Below are 13,612 nucleotides of genomic sequence, written 5' to 3'. Positions count from 1 at the left end.
CGGACCATCGCCCACACATGCTGCCAACGATTACGTTTCATGCGTTTTTATAAAAGAAATCCATCAAACACCCGTAAAAAAGAGCCAGCTGCCGAGTTCGAGACGCACAGAAAACAAGCGTTTGGTTTACGGTATGGGAGAGGCGGGCCCGGGGCAGAAGCAGCAAAGAGGGCCTGTATTAAGTAAACCGTTTGAGCCTGCGTTGACAAGAGTAATGGCTATTGCTACCTTTATATTTATTTTGCCCTTGATTCTTTATCACCAGCTGCCTGCACGGCGGCATTGAGAGCAGTTTATGGACTTCCCCCCCGGTGGGAATTTCTTGATATGCTTCGCTTTTGTCTCGAAACTTCGAACCCCGCATGCTCGTCCGAACTTTACGTAGCTAATCCGCATAATATAATTTCCCAGGCTGCCACACCATTGGTAGAGTCGCGTTGCAATTGCATCGTTAGCGCAAAGCCATCAGGATTTTAGCCTTTGGTGGGAGTAGACCACAATGATTGGAAGATAGTGCCCGAGGCATCTGATCAACCGGGACTGGCTATTGACACGACGGACGGAGAGCGGAGTATTATCCGTCATAGCTGCTTCCCATTGCGTGCGTCGCGGAATCGCGAAATCGCGAATCTTTGATCGCGTTTTGATGGTTTAGTTTATGCGATGCTGACCCAGTGTCAGCTGAACCCCGCGCGTACATTGCATGTGGCATTAATGAGACTACTGTTTTTGGGTCCTGCCAAGCATTGGTAACTCACTATCAAGGTTGAGGCTTTATGCTGAGGGCTGTGTCGTGTCAGGAACATTGCACCCCCAAACCTGCAAGGCCAGGCCGTCAGCTGCTCTCACAGGCATCTCCAGTTCTGCCTGGATGCTCGTTCGTGCATATAAATGATAGTGACCGAGCTTGACGGGATGGTGCTTGGCCAACTTTAAGGGCCCTGCTTGATCTTGATGTCAAACTGTTATAAGCATGGAACATCCAATAGGCCCACGGTGGCACCTGTCACACAAATGAAGCAACTCATGGCTGTATTCTAAACCATTGTGTCGTGAGATAATAACACAAGTCCGAGCTGTAATAGGAGTTCATATGCGGCGAGCTGACACCGGGCGCTTCATCGCTTTGGACTGCATTTTACCGAATAAAGGCGTCATGGAAGTGTTCCGCGATCTCACATGACTGTACCAAACGGGAAACTGACCCCAACAATCATACGGTTCTATCACCAGTGTATTGATCCGTACCAACTCCGATGTACGCCCTTTCAAGAGCCCCTGGTAGTCTTTGCCTTGTAATATCGAGTTTTCTGAACAAGGTTGTGTTCTCTCGCAAAGTATATCAGGCGGTATTGAGGATTACAATGGATGATGTTGTTGCCACAGCGTCAGGAAATGAGTGTTCCCAGGATGCACGACTTGCAATATGCGGCCCAGACACCATTCGTTTTTCGCCCAGGTTGCGGGTTCTTTGCCATTATGATCCACAACGTTGACGTGAGGGGAGAGTGCTTATGGAGTGACGGCCAAGTGTCAGCAACCTAGTGTCTCAATAGCTCAGTTAACACACCAAACCATGTCAGTAGCAATGCCTTGGTGTGCATGGAAATACACCAGCGACGTTGTCTGGACGAGTTTATACTGACCAGAGTGGCTCCCCTGACGAGTAAAGGTGTGATCTAAGGCAGCTGTTCTCGCCCGGCAACTGCACAGTCAGCTTCAGGCTGACACAATCGAGTATCGTCGTATTCCGTACTCCGTACATGGCCAACTTTCGCTCCGTTGCCGACAGCGCGGCCGGAATGGTAACACTTTACATGCCAACATGCGTAGCTGGCTCTGTGGAGATAACAGAATGGCAGAATGAATTAATTGGGCAAGTTCGTCTGAAAGTCTGAATTGCCCACTCCACACCCCTAGCACTTTCCCTTGACTTTGATCCACCGTCTTTTCAGGGGAAAGAGCTTCTTGATACTCCGTAGTAGCGCAAAAACGGTTAAGCGTCAGGAACAGCCGTATGATTGGTGCGCGGAAAGCAGAGATCCTGGCGCGCAAATCCGAAAGCGGGGCTTTTCTCCCTCCCTTGACCCGACCGTGCCGACCTCGTGGATGGAGGACCAGTGTCAGCCAATCCTCCATCCCATTATGCCAGGTGGCTTAGGTACATGACATCGAGGGGGCCGTCGTCTCGGAACGGCTGAACAGAATTTTTTTTCTGAAAGGCCTAGAATTAATCGTGAAACAAGCGCCCCCCATCGGAAGCCAAAAGAAACATGTCAGGTCCTAAAAAATTCTATTCTTTTGTTTCCTCTGGTTACCATGCGTTAGAGAAACATCTGGTTCCTGAGCCGGGTCCTAGTGCGACGGCATTCAGCCCGCATATTTGCTTCAGTACGGGGTGCAGAAAACATTCTTGTCCTGTTTCAATGGCGCCATGGACGCAGGTCAATGTTCCAGTTCTAGGGAAGAAAGTTTGCATGGCTAATTACCCGTGCCAAGACGGCCCTTAAAGACTTAGCAATTACCACCGCTGTGCAGGTGATGCTCCATCTCACCAAAACGTGTCTGCCGAATAAAATTAGTGCGGAGGTCTCGTGATTGTTGCTTCTGTGGTGGAAGCACGGAGCAGGGGGAGCGAGGATCTTGCCGCTCACACGGGATGCATCTCAGTATTACTACTAGTATGTATCCGTAGGGTCTGAGATCTCTGAAATAGACGGCATTACACACGCAGTCTATGCGGGAGCGGCTCTTCCGAGAAAACGATACTTTATAATGTTGCCGAGCTGGTATTGGCCGTTTTCGAATATTACCATCCAGTCGGCACTTCGTCCCCCGAAATGGATCTAGAGACCAACTCAAACTCTGATCACACGGTCCTGGGCCGGCTCAAGGAACGGGCCTGTTGCAAACATCCATCTTTGATAATATGCCTTCACAGTGGGTGTCACCTTGCAGTAGTGAGTTTGAATGGCCCTGCTCCTTAAAGAGGCTTCCACATGGTCATCCCAGCCACCGGCGAACGACAAAACGAAAGGATTGATCATGGTGTGTGGTGTCTTGCCCAATGACACGGATGCACCGACGACAAAGTAGAGCGAAGGCTGTCTGTTCATGGCTTCTGGTGATGGCCGCATAGTACGGAGTACTGCAGAGACCATATATTGGCCACCCCAATGTAGCACAGCCGGGATCCTGTACGATGGAGGTATGCAGCTCTGGAGCCTTGACAGGAGAATACTCACTTTCAGAAAGTGTCAGTCGGATGGAATTCAGCCTTGGCCATCGTTACGGCATCATGGTTCGATGCGCTGAGCGGCAGCAGCAGTGGCGCATGCGCATGCCAAACAACAGCAGCAAGAAGGATCTGACTGGGGAAACGGAGTGGAGAGAAGATGTGAGATGATCCTGTCTTGGCCTTCCGCCGTCCGATGCTTATTTCGGCCAATAAACGAGCCATTCAAGGTCGTTAGATTTGGGATCCAGCATCATACCAGAATACGAAAAGAAAACATCATGACGGTGATGCTGGCAGTTCAAACAATTGCAATAACAAGCCTGCTGGGTCTCAGCTAAAATCAGAATCAAACCAGGATACTCCGTCCTCGAATTATGGGGTTTGCCGTAGATCACGTACCCGTGCAGAAGGTGTCAAGTGCTTCCTGCTCAGCGATAAAGAGGTTCGGAAGTGAGGGAGCACCCATGGTTGCAAAGGCGCGTTCCTAATACAAGATTCTGTGTGCACCGACCTTGGCACGAGCGAGTGCTACCGTGGTGCCACCAGAGTGCCACCAGATGTAATAATTATACTATGACAAGGCCTCCAATGAAATGCAAAGTGTGGTGTTGACAACATCGGACGGCTGGATCATGGACAAGCCATCCCTACCTAGGTACTTGACAAATACCTCGGAACCTTGGACATGTCGGCACAGTGGACCGTGTCTCCGTATGTACATGCGCAAGTACACTCGGTGTTTCTGCGTGCACATGCAGGCACCGTGTATTCCCTTCCGTGAAACAAGAGGTCATCTGGATTGCTGCAACATGACGATAATCAATCAATTGATCAAGCCACTGGCCGACTCAGGTCATTGGTGTTGCTGCGTCCCATTGCACGAATACCACGTCATATATTGCAGTAGGCCGTAACACATTATCTGGCGGCACCGGACAAGAGTTGTCATCGAAGACCTCAAGTCGACTATTGGGATGGCTCATTCGACATCAGACTCCTGCGCGCAACCCAGCGGCGATTCCTCCAGTTGGTGAGGCCGAAGACTGCAACCTCGTAATCTGCGAAACCTATGAGTTGGTCGCATAGTTGTGGCAGTCATGAGCGGAAACACAGATCATGATATGGTATTGTCTATCATACTAAGCGAGTGAGTACCTTACGTAGGGTGCATTGTGCCCCAGTGCCAGCTACTAGGTACCTACTTAAGTAGGTACATGAACCTCGTGGTTACGGCAAGGCACCCAGGCAAGGGCTTGGGATTATTCGTCCAGATGGCGTCTCAAGTCTGGTGGCCACCGCAGCTGCCTTCCCCAGGCCCTGCCCGGCTATTGGGCATCTGGAGCCTGAGAGGGGCCACAGGGGGGGGGGGGGGGGGGGGGTAGGAACCACCCGGGGTGGGCGGCGGGGCCACTCAAAGAGGCTGGAAGAACTTGGGAAGAACCTGGGAAGGAGATGAGAGGGCTGAGGGGCCGATGGGCAGATGGGCAGATGGGTAATAACCGGGACGGGAACATTGAAACTGCTGGTCAGCCATCACTTGTAACAGCAGGAGTGAGTAAAATTGTAAAAAATATTTGTGTACTAGTATTGGTCTCTGACGACTCGAATCCAGCTCTAGAATGTTGGACCTGGAGCTAGAAAACGCGTGCAGAGGGCGAACCAACATGTTGTGCATATGCAAGGTCAGAACAGGAGCTCGTCTTGGCCTGGACGTCGTGTCGCAGATTCGAACAAGGCAAGCACTCGGGCTTTCATTGTCTTGCGATGGATGGAATTCGTTTCGGACAAGGACAAGTCAACACAGCTCTATCAATTCATGTAATCCTGTGTTCGAGTTTTGTTTGATAGCGGAGATATTTGAACATGTTCCATTTGCGATTTGATGTGCCGGAGTACCCAAATCCGATGTTACGGACCATGTTTGCGCCCACGGACTTTAAATCCATGACTGCACCAGATGCATGCACACTGGCCCAGGTTCAAGCGTTTCGTCAAAACCTCTAACCTTTCATCATCCATCCCCTTGGATGTGCGATGTTTGTGATAGCATGTAGCATCAATTGATCGGTCCAGCGCAATGTCCATGGCCCGGTCTTTCAATGTTCCTCTGACCGTTGAGCATTCTCTTTCCGAACATTCCATGTTCCGAATTGACTCCTACGGGATGCAGCCGCTCCTTCCCCCCAACTACCTGCCTACCTAGGTAGGTACCTAGGTAGGTATGTAGGTATGTACGCTCGACTGTCCAATGTCGTGTCTTTGGCCCCAGGTGCCTGCATGTGGTTCCGCCAACCACCTGCGCAGAGGGAAAAGCAGCCTTGTCGCTGCCAAAGCCATCCTCTCGGTACCCCGTACTCCGTGCACGTCTCAACGTCAAGGTTTTGCAATCCACACACCACCACGAATGTTGGAGCGATTGCACCAGCACCACGAGCATTTAATAGGACGCAACTTAGCGTCGACCGGCCGCCCAGATTGGTGGTAATCCATCCTTTGAACTTAGATTTTATTCAGGTACCACCAGGCACGACGCACCAGGGCGCGGCCGCCACCCGTTAGCCAGGTTCAACCAGGTTCATCGCTAGTTCACAGCTCGCAGCTCACACGGTTCTCGCCCTCCCCCCCCTGTCAATCGTGCCCATAACCTACGTGCCCGTCCGCGTCCTCCCCCGTCAACCGCCTGTCGTCTCTCGTCGTCGCTCCGCTTGCCAATTTCTAAGACCCTGGTCGCGCTGGGACGTTTTGCTCCCAAGTGCCTCTCTGGCTCTCTGGCGTCTCTGCCTTGAATTTCCCTGCTTTGCTTTTTACCCTTCCCCGTCAGGTCAGTACGGAGTAAGCTATTTTTTTCATCTCAACAGCCCCGTCATCTCTCCGTTTTTTCTCACCCTTTCCTCTAAGAATCCTCTTGATACATTGCCTGTTCCAACAACTACTGGAGCCACAATATATCCCCCTTCCGCATCGACGACTTCGACTCGTTGTTCTTCAACGGCGTCGTTGCAATCTCACCTCCATTGGTATAGCCTCCCGGCGTATCTTGCTAATGATGACAGGCTGTGCCGATAGTTGAGACAATCTCCTTGTCAACATCTGCCGTGAGGAACTCCACACACCGGTCACTCGCTCCTACAGAAAGATACCAATTTATTGCCATTTTGGCATCTCCATTTTCACGAGACGCCTTTCCACGCTGGCTTCCTCTTCTCGTTCTACCTTTCTACCTTCTTTTCTTCGTCAGAAAACGCCGAATTCACTTTATTGAGAGGCTGTTATCTGCCGTCACTTCGATATTGCACATTCATCTGCACCTGACTGGAGTCGACCAGAATTTCCTGGTGTACGCGATAACCATCTTTTCTCACCCACGGCGCGTATTGCGATACGTCTAATCCGATTGAACCCGACGTGGCTGCAACGTCTTCTTGTTGCATTCATGCAGCACGCTCTAGCTTTCAGAGTTTCAATTTTACATCTGAGCCTTTGTTCCAGGTATGTTGGACTTCTTTCGCCGACGCTCAGAGCTAGTACCCCATGACGTTGATAAGAGCAGGCAGCCGTCAAAGGCTTGCGTCTACCAGTCTGCACCTGAGCACGGACAAGCTCTTCTGCATCAATATGTCGCTGGTTCCACACAATCAATTCTGACAAATGCATGCGTGTATGAACATTTTACTAACTAAAACTTTCAACAGGATAGTTCCGTCTCTCTTTCACTTATAATTCAAGCCTGTCGATTGCCTAATTGCTGTCATTCTCATGAATTGAAGCACCGACAAATATCACATTGGTGATCGAAATCCCGATATTTTGCCTCAGGGTGTATTTTCCCGTTCTTATTCGTCTGGGCAGTCATCAATACATCGCCAAAATGAACCGCTTTCGAACCAAGAAGAAGGGGAGGGATGACAACTCCATTGTTGGCCGCCCGTCAATAGATGCTGAGCCGTCTGGTCCCTTTCGCATGTTTAGCAAGAAGAAAACACAAGATGAAGAACCTAAATCAGAGATTGATCTGTCCGCGGCTTTGCCATCTAGTGATAACTTTCGGACTAGTCTCCTAATGACCGGTTTATCAGCCCGCTTCTCCATGCTTCGAGAACAGGATGACCCGAATAGCAAGCTTGGTAAGGCCAGCGACGACAGTGTTCTCTTTCCGAAGCGACAATCAAGGCTAGCGGATTTTGGTGTCTTCGCAGGCGGGCTCGACGATATTGCGGAAATCGAGTCGTTAAAGGCGCCCCCACTGGGCCGATTTGACTCCTATCAGTCGGATGATGCATCCTCAACAACAGGCAGCATAATGGGCCGCAGTAAACCTACAGAAGGGAACAATCTCTTTGGTGGCAGACAAAAGATCTACAAGCTTGCGGCGGGCTCTAAAGCTGGCATGACTGGTAGAGCACTCTACGACGACGACGTAGCACAGTCATCATTTCAGAAATGGCGACAAGCAGAAAAGGAGCGCAAGTCATTGGAAGAAAGCCAGAATAACGACACATTTGACGCGGAAGCTACGCTGAATTACAGTCGACGCCGGGAGACGAGCTCCACAACCTCATCTGTTCCTTCAGGAGCTCGAAACTCGACAGCTGCAACTTCAATCGCCTCTCAACCATCATCAATTAAGGAAACCTCATCCAATATCCACTTGGCGGGCCTTGAGCGAAGCGTTACTCGAACCCGCCGGCTCTATGAGCAAGGGTTGACGCAGGACCTGCAGGACCAACAAACTTCAGCTCTATCTCGGATGGATACATTGTCACGGCAGCGGCCCTTCGGCTCGCGAACCCCAGACCCGGCCTCCATTGTTACTTCACCTACGACCACAACATTTGGCGACCGTGTAACAGACCGTCGACCTATCGTTTCCAAGGCTAGCGCACCTAATCTACGGTCATTTAGCCCCTCTACGATGAGTTCCTCCCAAATGAGCCCTGTCGACTCAAGCAGCAAATTCCCGAGGCAAGACACAAAGCCTATATTTGGAGGGAACCCTCCTCTGAGCCCACCCATTAGTGAAACCGAGGAGCATGCAGCTCTTGCTATCCAACCTAATGACCGTGGTAAGGCGACGGCAATGGGTGTCTTCAGTCGACCAGCAATGCAGTATGACGAATCACGATATACCCAGCGACAACGTCAACTCCAGCAGGGACGAGACTCGTCTACTTCTCGACACACTACAGCGTCGGCAGGTTCTTCTGTTGAAGGCAGGTCTCGCTCATCATCCGCTCAGCGACCGTCAGTAGAGAAGTCCGCTCCAAAAGCTACACCTTCTGAGACCTCCACACTCAATGAGAACTACGGCAGCACATTCTTCGATGATAGCGACGACGGGTCCATAAACAACCGAGCCTCTGCTGCCCCCCAGCTGAAAATTGACCGCCCAAATGATCACGATCATCCGGCTTTCCGTAAATCTGCCCTTCCCACCCCTTTATCGTTGACATCGCCCAAGGACTCTGAGGATGGCAGTTCTCTCTCACCGGCACCGAAGACCGAACCACCGGAAGATTCTCCCACATTGGGCCCCAACGCAGGTCTAAGTGGTATGGTTCGACAACACCTGCGACACGATAGTACCGCCTCGTCTGTGTATGGTTCGACGAGCCACGAAGTAGCGCCGAGCGTCACAGAGGCCAATGCCGTCTCCGGAAGGAATGATGCTGATGTCTCCAACGTTGTCAGTGCATTAGAGCAGGATGAATTCGCTCAAAATCTAGCCGAACGTGCTCAACGTGTTCGTGAACGACTGACATCATACGTTGAATCGGATAATGAGCGTTCTGCGCCGCCCACCCCCCCTCAATCAGAACACAATAAGGAACTTGCCTCGTCCAAGTCGGGCAGTCTTGGTATGTTACGGTCAAAATCAAGCCGAGGGTCCCTTATGGACAAGACCGATAAGGAGCGTGGCCGCAGCAAGACGCTCAAGTCTCCCAGGCCCCAGCCCGCCCCAGTCGCCAAATCACCGTCCCCAAGGAAGGCTTCAAGCAGTCAAGTGGAACCACGAAACGGTGAAGTTTCTATTCATTCAAATGAGCCAGCATTGCCTGCAAAGGAGGATAATGTTCACGTAGGCTTGAAAGCTTTCCGCCAAGCCCGCCGAGAACTACAGAAAATGAAAGAACTGGAAACACAACAGCGGCATTCACAGAAGCCCAGTCCCAACCAGGAGCGTCCTCCTAACAGCCGGGTAACCTCATACGAGAGTGGTCCACCACCTGCAATTTTCAACCGCATGCCACGAGATGGCGAAAGCTATGGAAGTCGATCTCGAGCCGGTTCCCAGGCGGCCTCTGAGCGTGACCGAAGTGGCTCTGAAACCAGCAATAGTGGACGCACGTATAGCCGGGCCCCAGGGCTTCGCAACGGCTCTGCAACCTACGAAGATCACTATGGCCGGCGAGGACTCAGTGGCTCGCCCGGGCCAGATGTTAGACGCCAGCCCATGGAGTCATCTGGTATGTCTCCGTACATGTCGACTGGACCTTCTCCGGTTATGAGTCCAAGCCATGGCGTCGGCGGATTTGAAGCCCCTGGGAGGCATTACTTTCCAGTCATGCAGACCCCTCAGCAACCAGATATGCATGCATTTGCAAGAAGCCGTAACGGCAGCTTGCTCGGCGCTGCGGCATCAACCCCAAACTTGCATGGCGGTCCTGGAGCACCGCCTTTGCCACCTATTAACCCTCGCCGTAAGAATGGCCTTCGGAGACCTAGTGACGAAAACCTAGGACATCATATTCCTAATAGAAATTTCGGAGTGGGAGAGAAAGATGTTGACGAGTCCTACAGAGGCCGAATGCCCATGAATGGACACCAAGGTCGACAAAGTCCTCCTAGAGTGGTCCGGCCAGCTATACCACACCATGCCATGCCGAGCGCAAGCCTACCGGGAGGCATGATTTGATCAACTTGATTATTTGCCTTGGGCAACTACGCTGTTCTCGGCCACACTGCTTCTCCTTCTCCTCTGTCTTTGAAATATCTATTACTCCTGACTGGTGGAAGTTTCAATGACTCCGACATGACAAATGTATACCAAATTCCTCGGCCATAGGGTCACGCACACTACCATATTGAGTTCAAACTCTAACAGGACAAATCTTTGTAATACGAATGACGGCCCTTTTTTTTTTTTTAGCCCAAATCGGACGAAAGCATGTATGAACGGCACGCAGCGAATGTCTTGCGACCGAATCTGGCCTTCTCTTTGCTTCTTTTTCTTTTCTATCTATATATCTTCAACTCCTGTCTCAAATATTTATTACCTATGAATTGTGTGATTTCCCCTTGCGTTCTCGAATTTTTTTCTTTTCATGTTGTTTTCTGGAGACGTCTGTTGCATCTCAACGACCAGGACGCCTTCTGCAACTAAAAGATCAGGCTGGTATTTGATCTAGTCTCCTGGCGTCGGAAAATGCTCCAGCAATGGAAGAACAAAACAGGAAGGTCTTTGAAGAATGGACAAGGCGCAACATTTAACTTGAGGATATCGCGAGTCGCATATAAAGGATGCTATGGGGTTAAGGAAAACAATAAGATGGACAATCCTGGTGTATTAAACAAAACCCACATATGTACACATATAAGCAATTGATAAAATTTGATGGAAGGATGCAGTTGGGCGGCGGTGAAGCTGTGAAAACGAGGACGACGGCTGCTAGTGTTACTGCATCTCGGATATACTCAGGGGTCATGTGACTGCAAGGCAATGAGGGCATGCGCATTATGCTAAAGCGGACATGGAATGTGACTATGATGAAAAATGAGACGTGATTGAACCGAGGCAGGTTAGTATTTGTAATGGGCTGCTGGGTTTGGTTTCAGTTATCTACTGGCACGGGACATGCGCGTCGTGCTGTCCAAGTGCTTTGGCTGTAGTATTCAACGCGTATTTCCCGTCAGAAGGAACTTGAAAAGTATGCACTAATCGTGCCCGGTACTTGTGGAGGGGGCAAGAGACCTCGGCCAGATCTGACATGGGTGTAATGTTGTCTTTGTAGTCGAATTGCATTGCAATAGACGGGATGCAACGTGGGGGTTTGTTTGGGGGTGGATGGATGGATGGATGGATGGATCACGTATGCATATGTGAAGCGTGGGGAGGCGGAATTGGGGGCAGGTTACGGAGTACATACATGGCACAAGAGTAACTAGGGGGACTGGCTATTGGATTGTAGTTTTTTTTCTTTCCTTCCTTCCTTTCTTCTTCCTCGTTGCTTATTCAAGCGGAAGCTTGTCTTGTATCATTACATCAAAGAGCTTGCCAGCTACAACTACCGAAAGTGGAGAACTCCTCCGGTAGTGCAGGCCCGCCATCTCTCTTCAGGACTCAGCACATCTTGGAACCGCCATTGAGCTTGGATGCACGTGCTGTTTTCAAGTCGTCATGGCATAAGTCTCTTTTTTCTTGTTTTCCGGAGACGCGAGGAAAAAAATGGCATTTATACGGACCTACCGGGCGTCCGACTTTGAAGTCACGGCACACATTGTATGTTCCTTGAACCCGCACCACGTCTCGCGGGGGCTGACGGGATTGTGGTGCCGCGAAACGCTGCCGGCGGACGTGGCGACGTCGCGGCTCCTGCGGCGTCTTGGCGCCGTACATCTGGACGCATCCGTACACGCACCTCTCGCCGGGGACGTGCTGCGTGCTGGACGGCGTCGAACGTGTCGCGGAGGCTAGACTGGGCGGTGGACGGTAATGAGCGCCTCTTGGCCGAGGGTTATAGGGCCACCATGCACATTGATCTGCTGACCGAGTGGCAGGGCAAGGGCTGGGGGAGGAGGCTGGTTGAAGGGTTTGTCGAGAGCGTGAGGCCGGCTGCGATGGCGTAAGACGGTGCGGCGGCGAGCAAGGGCATTTGCATTGGGGTCGGCGCGTCCAATGCAAAGGTTGTGCCGTTTATGAGAAGCAGGGGTTCCGAGTGAAGCAGAGAGAGGTCGAGGGCCGGACTATCACCATGGTGAGAGACTATTCAGATTGAGGAATACGTATTTGTGCATGTGAGAATGAATCGTAGTTTGTGCAAGTCGATGGTCATGTTTGAAGATTAAATGCTACGTGAGACATGGCACGTGGAATAATCACTCAGGTCTAATCATTTGGGAGATTCAAACTTTTCTTTTTCTTCCTGCCTGACTCTAACTAAGAAAATTGGACGACACACCAAGTTACTTCAGGATTTCTTCGGTTGGTCTTGACATCGGGTGAAATGCATCGTACATGTCGATAAGCACAAATCAACAAATCATCGAAAACAAGTTCCGCGACCCGTTTGCGTGCCCAGCGCCGAAAACCGAAAAAAAGAGAACTATCAAGACTTCAAGGGACAACCTTGCGAATCCAACGCCTCCGCCGGCAAAACGCCTCATTCCCTGCCAATTGCTTGCTGATGCAAGGAGCTCCGTCAAGATTGTTGCTTGTAAGCGAGAACAGAGGAACACATGTTCCATCCCCCACCATGCTCAAACGCCTGCTCTTTCGTATTCCGCAACTCCCCATACTGGTGTTACATGTAGTAAAGACAAGGCTTAGAAAAGAAAAATAAAGTCGGGAAACAAAGTCGCTCTGGAGGAAAATACAAAATCGCGGTTGCTTCGTTATGATTGAAGGGGGGTATCGCAGCCTTGGATATCGGCTTTGGTAACAGGAAAAAGTGACCTGGATATCAAACGCAGCGAAAATTCATCGAGTTCGCTAGGAGCCATAATACATTGCTGAGAAGAAACATGTTCGTGTTATCGTGCCCCGTGGGCAAATAGTCCGAAGCATAGATAGGACCTTGTGCTCAAATCGCCCGTCGTTTATGGGCGACGGGGGTGGGCTCGTCTTGTTGGAACGCACTCTTGAGGGACGAGAGGTCAACGTCTACGCCTTACGAGGCAGGGCAGTTGTTGCATTGCTTGTGGCCGCAGGCGCTGCAGGTGGTGCTAATGACAATCATGCCACCGCATTTGCAGCAGTACTCGTAGGCAGGCATTTTTGATAAACTTTGGTGGACTTGTTTTCTGTGGGAGAGGGCCTATTTTCCGCCTTGTTTGAGAGGTCGAAGTAGCTGAGGTGGACGTTCGTAGTGTGTTAGAGAGTTGAGACGATGGCTTTATTATATCTAGTCGAGAGACCAATGTCAGATAGAGAAGAGGGAGAAGGGAGAGAGGAAGTAGGAAGTACGAAAGGAGGGCATGAAGCCCTTTTTAACTTCTCAGGGAAAGAAGGAGTCACATACGTATAACAAAAGCAAGACGGACCGAAGAGAGGGGGGTCCCCTAGCCCACGTTTTTGCGTGTGTGAGTGGGTGGTGGTGGGTGCCTTAACCGCACAGAAAATTCTCTCGAGGCAGAAGCTTTTTTGGTTCAACACCCAAG

General features: G+C 50.9%; 3 protein-coding genes across 3 annotated transcripts; 2 read left to right on the top strand and 1 right to left on the bottom strand.

Annotated features, from left to right (window-relative positions):
• Positions 1 to 2,858: 2,858 nt before the first annotated feature.
• J3458_000856 (uncharacterized protein) lies at positions 2,859 to 3,161 on the bottom strand (the record flags this gene model as incomplete). Its single annotated transcript, XM_007809683.2, has 1 exon — positions 2,859 to 3,161. The coding sequence occupies one exon, from the start codon at positions 3,159 to 3,161 to the stop codon at positions 2,859 to 2,861; it is 303 nt and encodes a 100-aa protein (XP_007807874.2).
• Positions 3,162 to 6,004: 2,843 nt separating this feature from the next.
• On the top strand, positions 6,005 to 10,959 carry J3458_000855 (uncharacterized protein). Its single transcript, XM_007809682.2, has 2 exons — positions 6,005 to 6,727; positions 6,931 to 10,959. The coding sequence occupies exon 2, from the start codon at positions 7,107 to 7,109 to the stop codon at positions 10,149 to 10,151; it is 3,045 nt and encodes a 1,014-aa protein (XP_007807873.2). The 5' UTR covers positions 6,005 to 6,727; positions 6,931 to 7,106; the 3' UTR covers positions 10,152 to 10,959.
• A 1,511-nt stretch (positions 10,960 to 12,470) lies between these two features.
• Positions 12,471 to 12,782, top strand: J3458_000854 (uncharacterized protein; the record flags this gene model as incomplete). Its single annotated transcript, XM_066116378.1, has 1 exon — positions 12,471 to 12,782. The coding sequence occupies one exon, from the start codon at positions 12,471 to 12,473 to the stop codon at positions 12,780 to 12,782; it is 312 nt and encodes a 103-aa protein (XP_065978260.1).
• Positions 12,783 to 13,612: the final 830 nt, after the last annotated feature.

The sequence above is a fragment of the Metarhizium acridum genome (assembly GCF_019434415.1).
Source record: "Metarhizium acridum strain ARSEF 324 chromosome Unknown scaffold_1, whole genome shotgun sequence".
Classification (NCBI taxonomy): domain Eukaryota; kingdom Fungi; phylum Ascomycota; class Sordariomycetes; order Hypocreales; family Clavicipitaceae; genus Metarhizium; species Metarhizium acridum.
The sequence above is the reverse complement of the archived record's forward strand: the minus strand, read 5'-3'. Positions and strand labels throughout refer to the sequence as shown.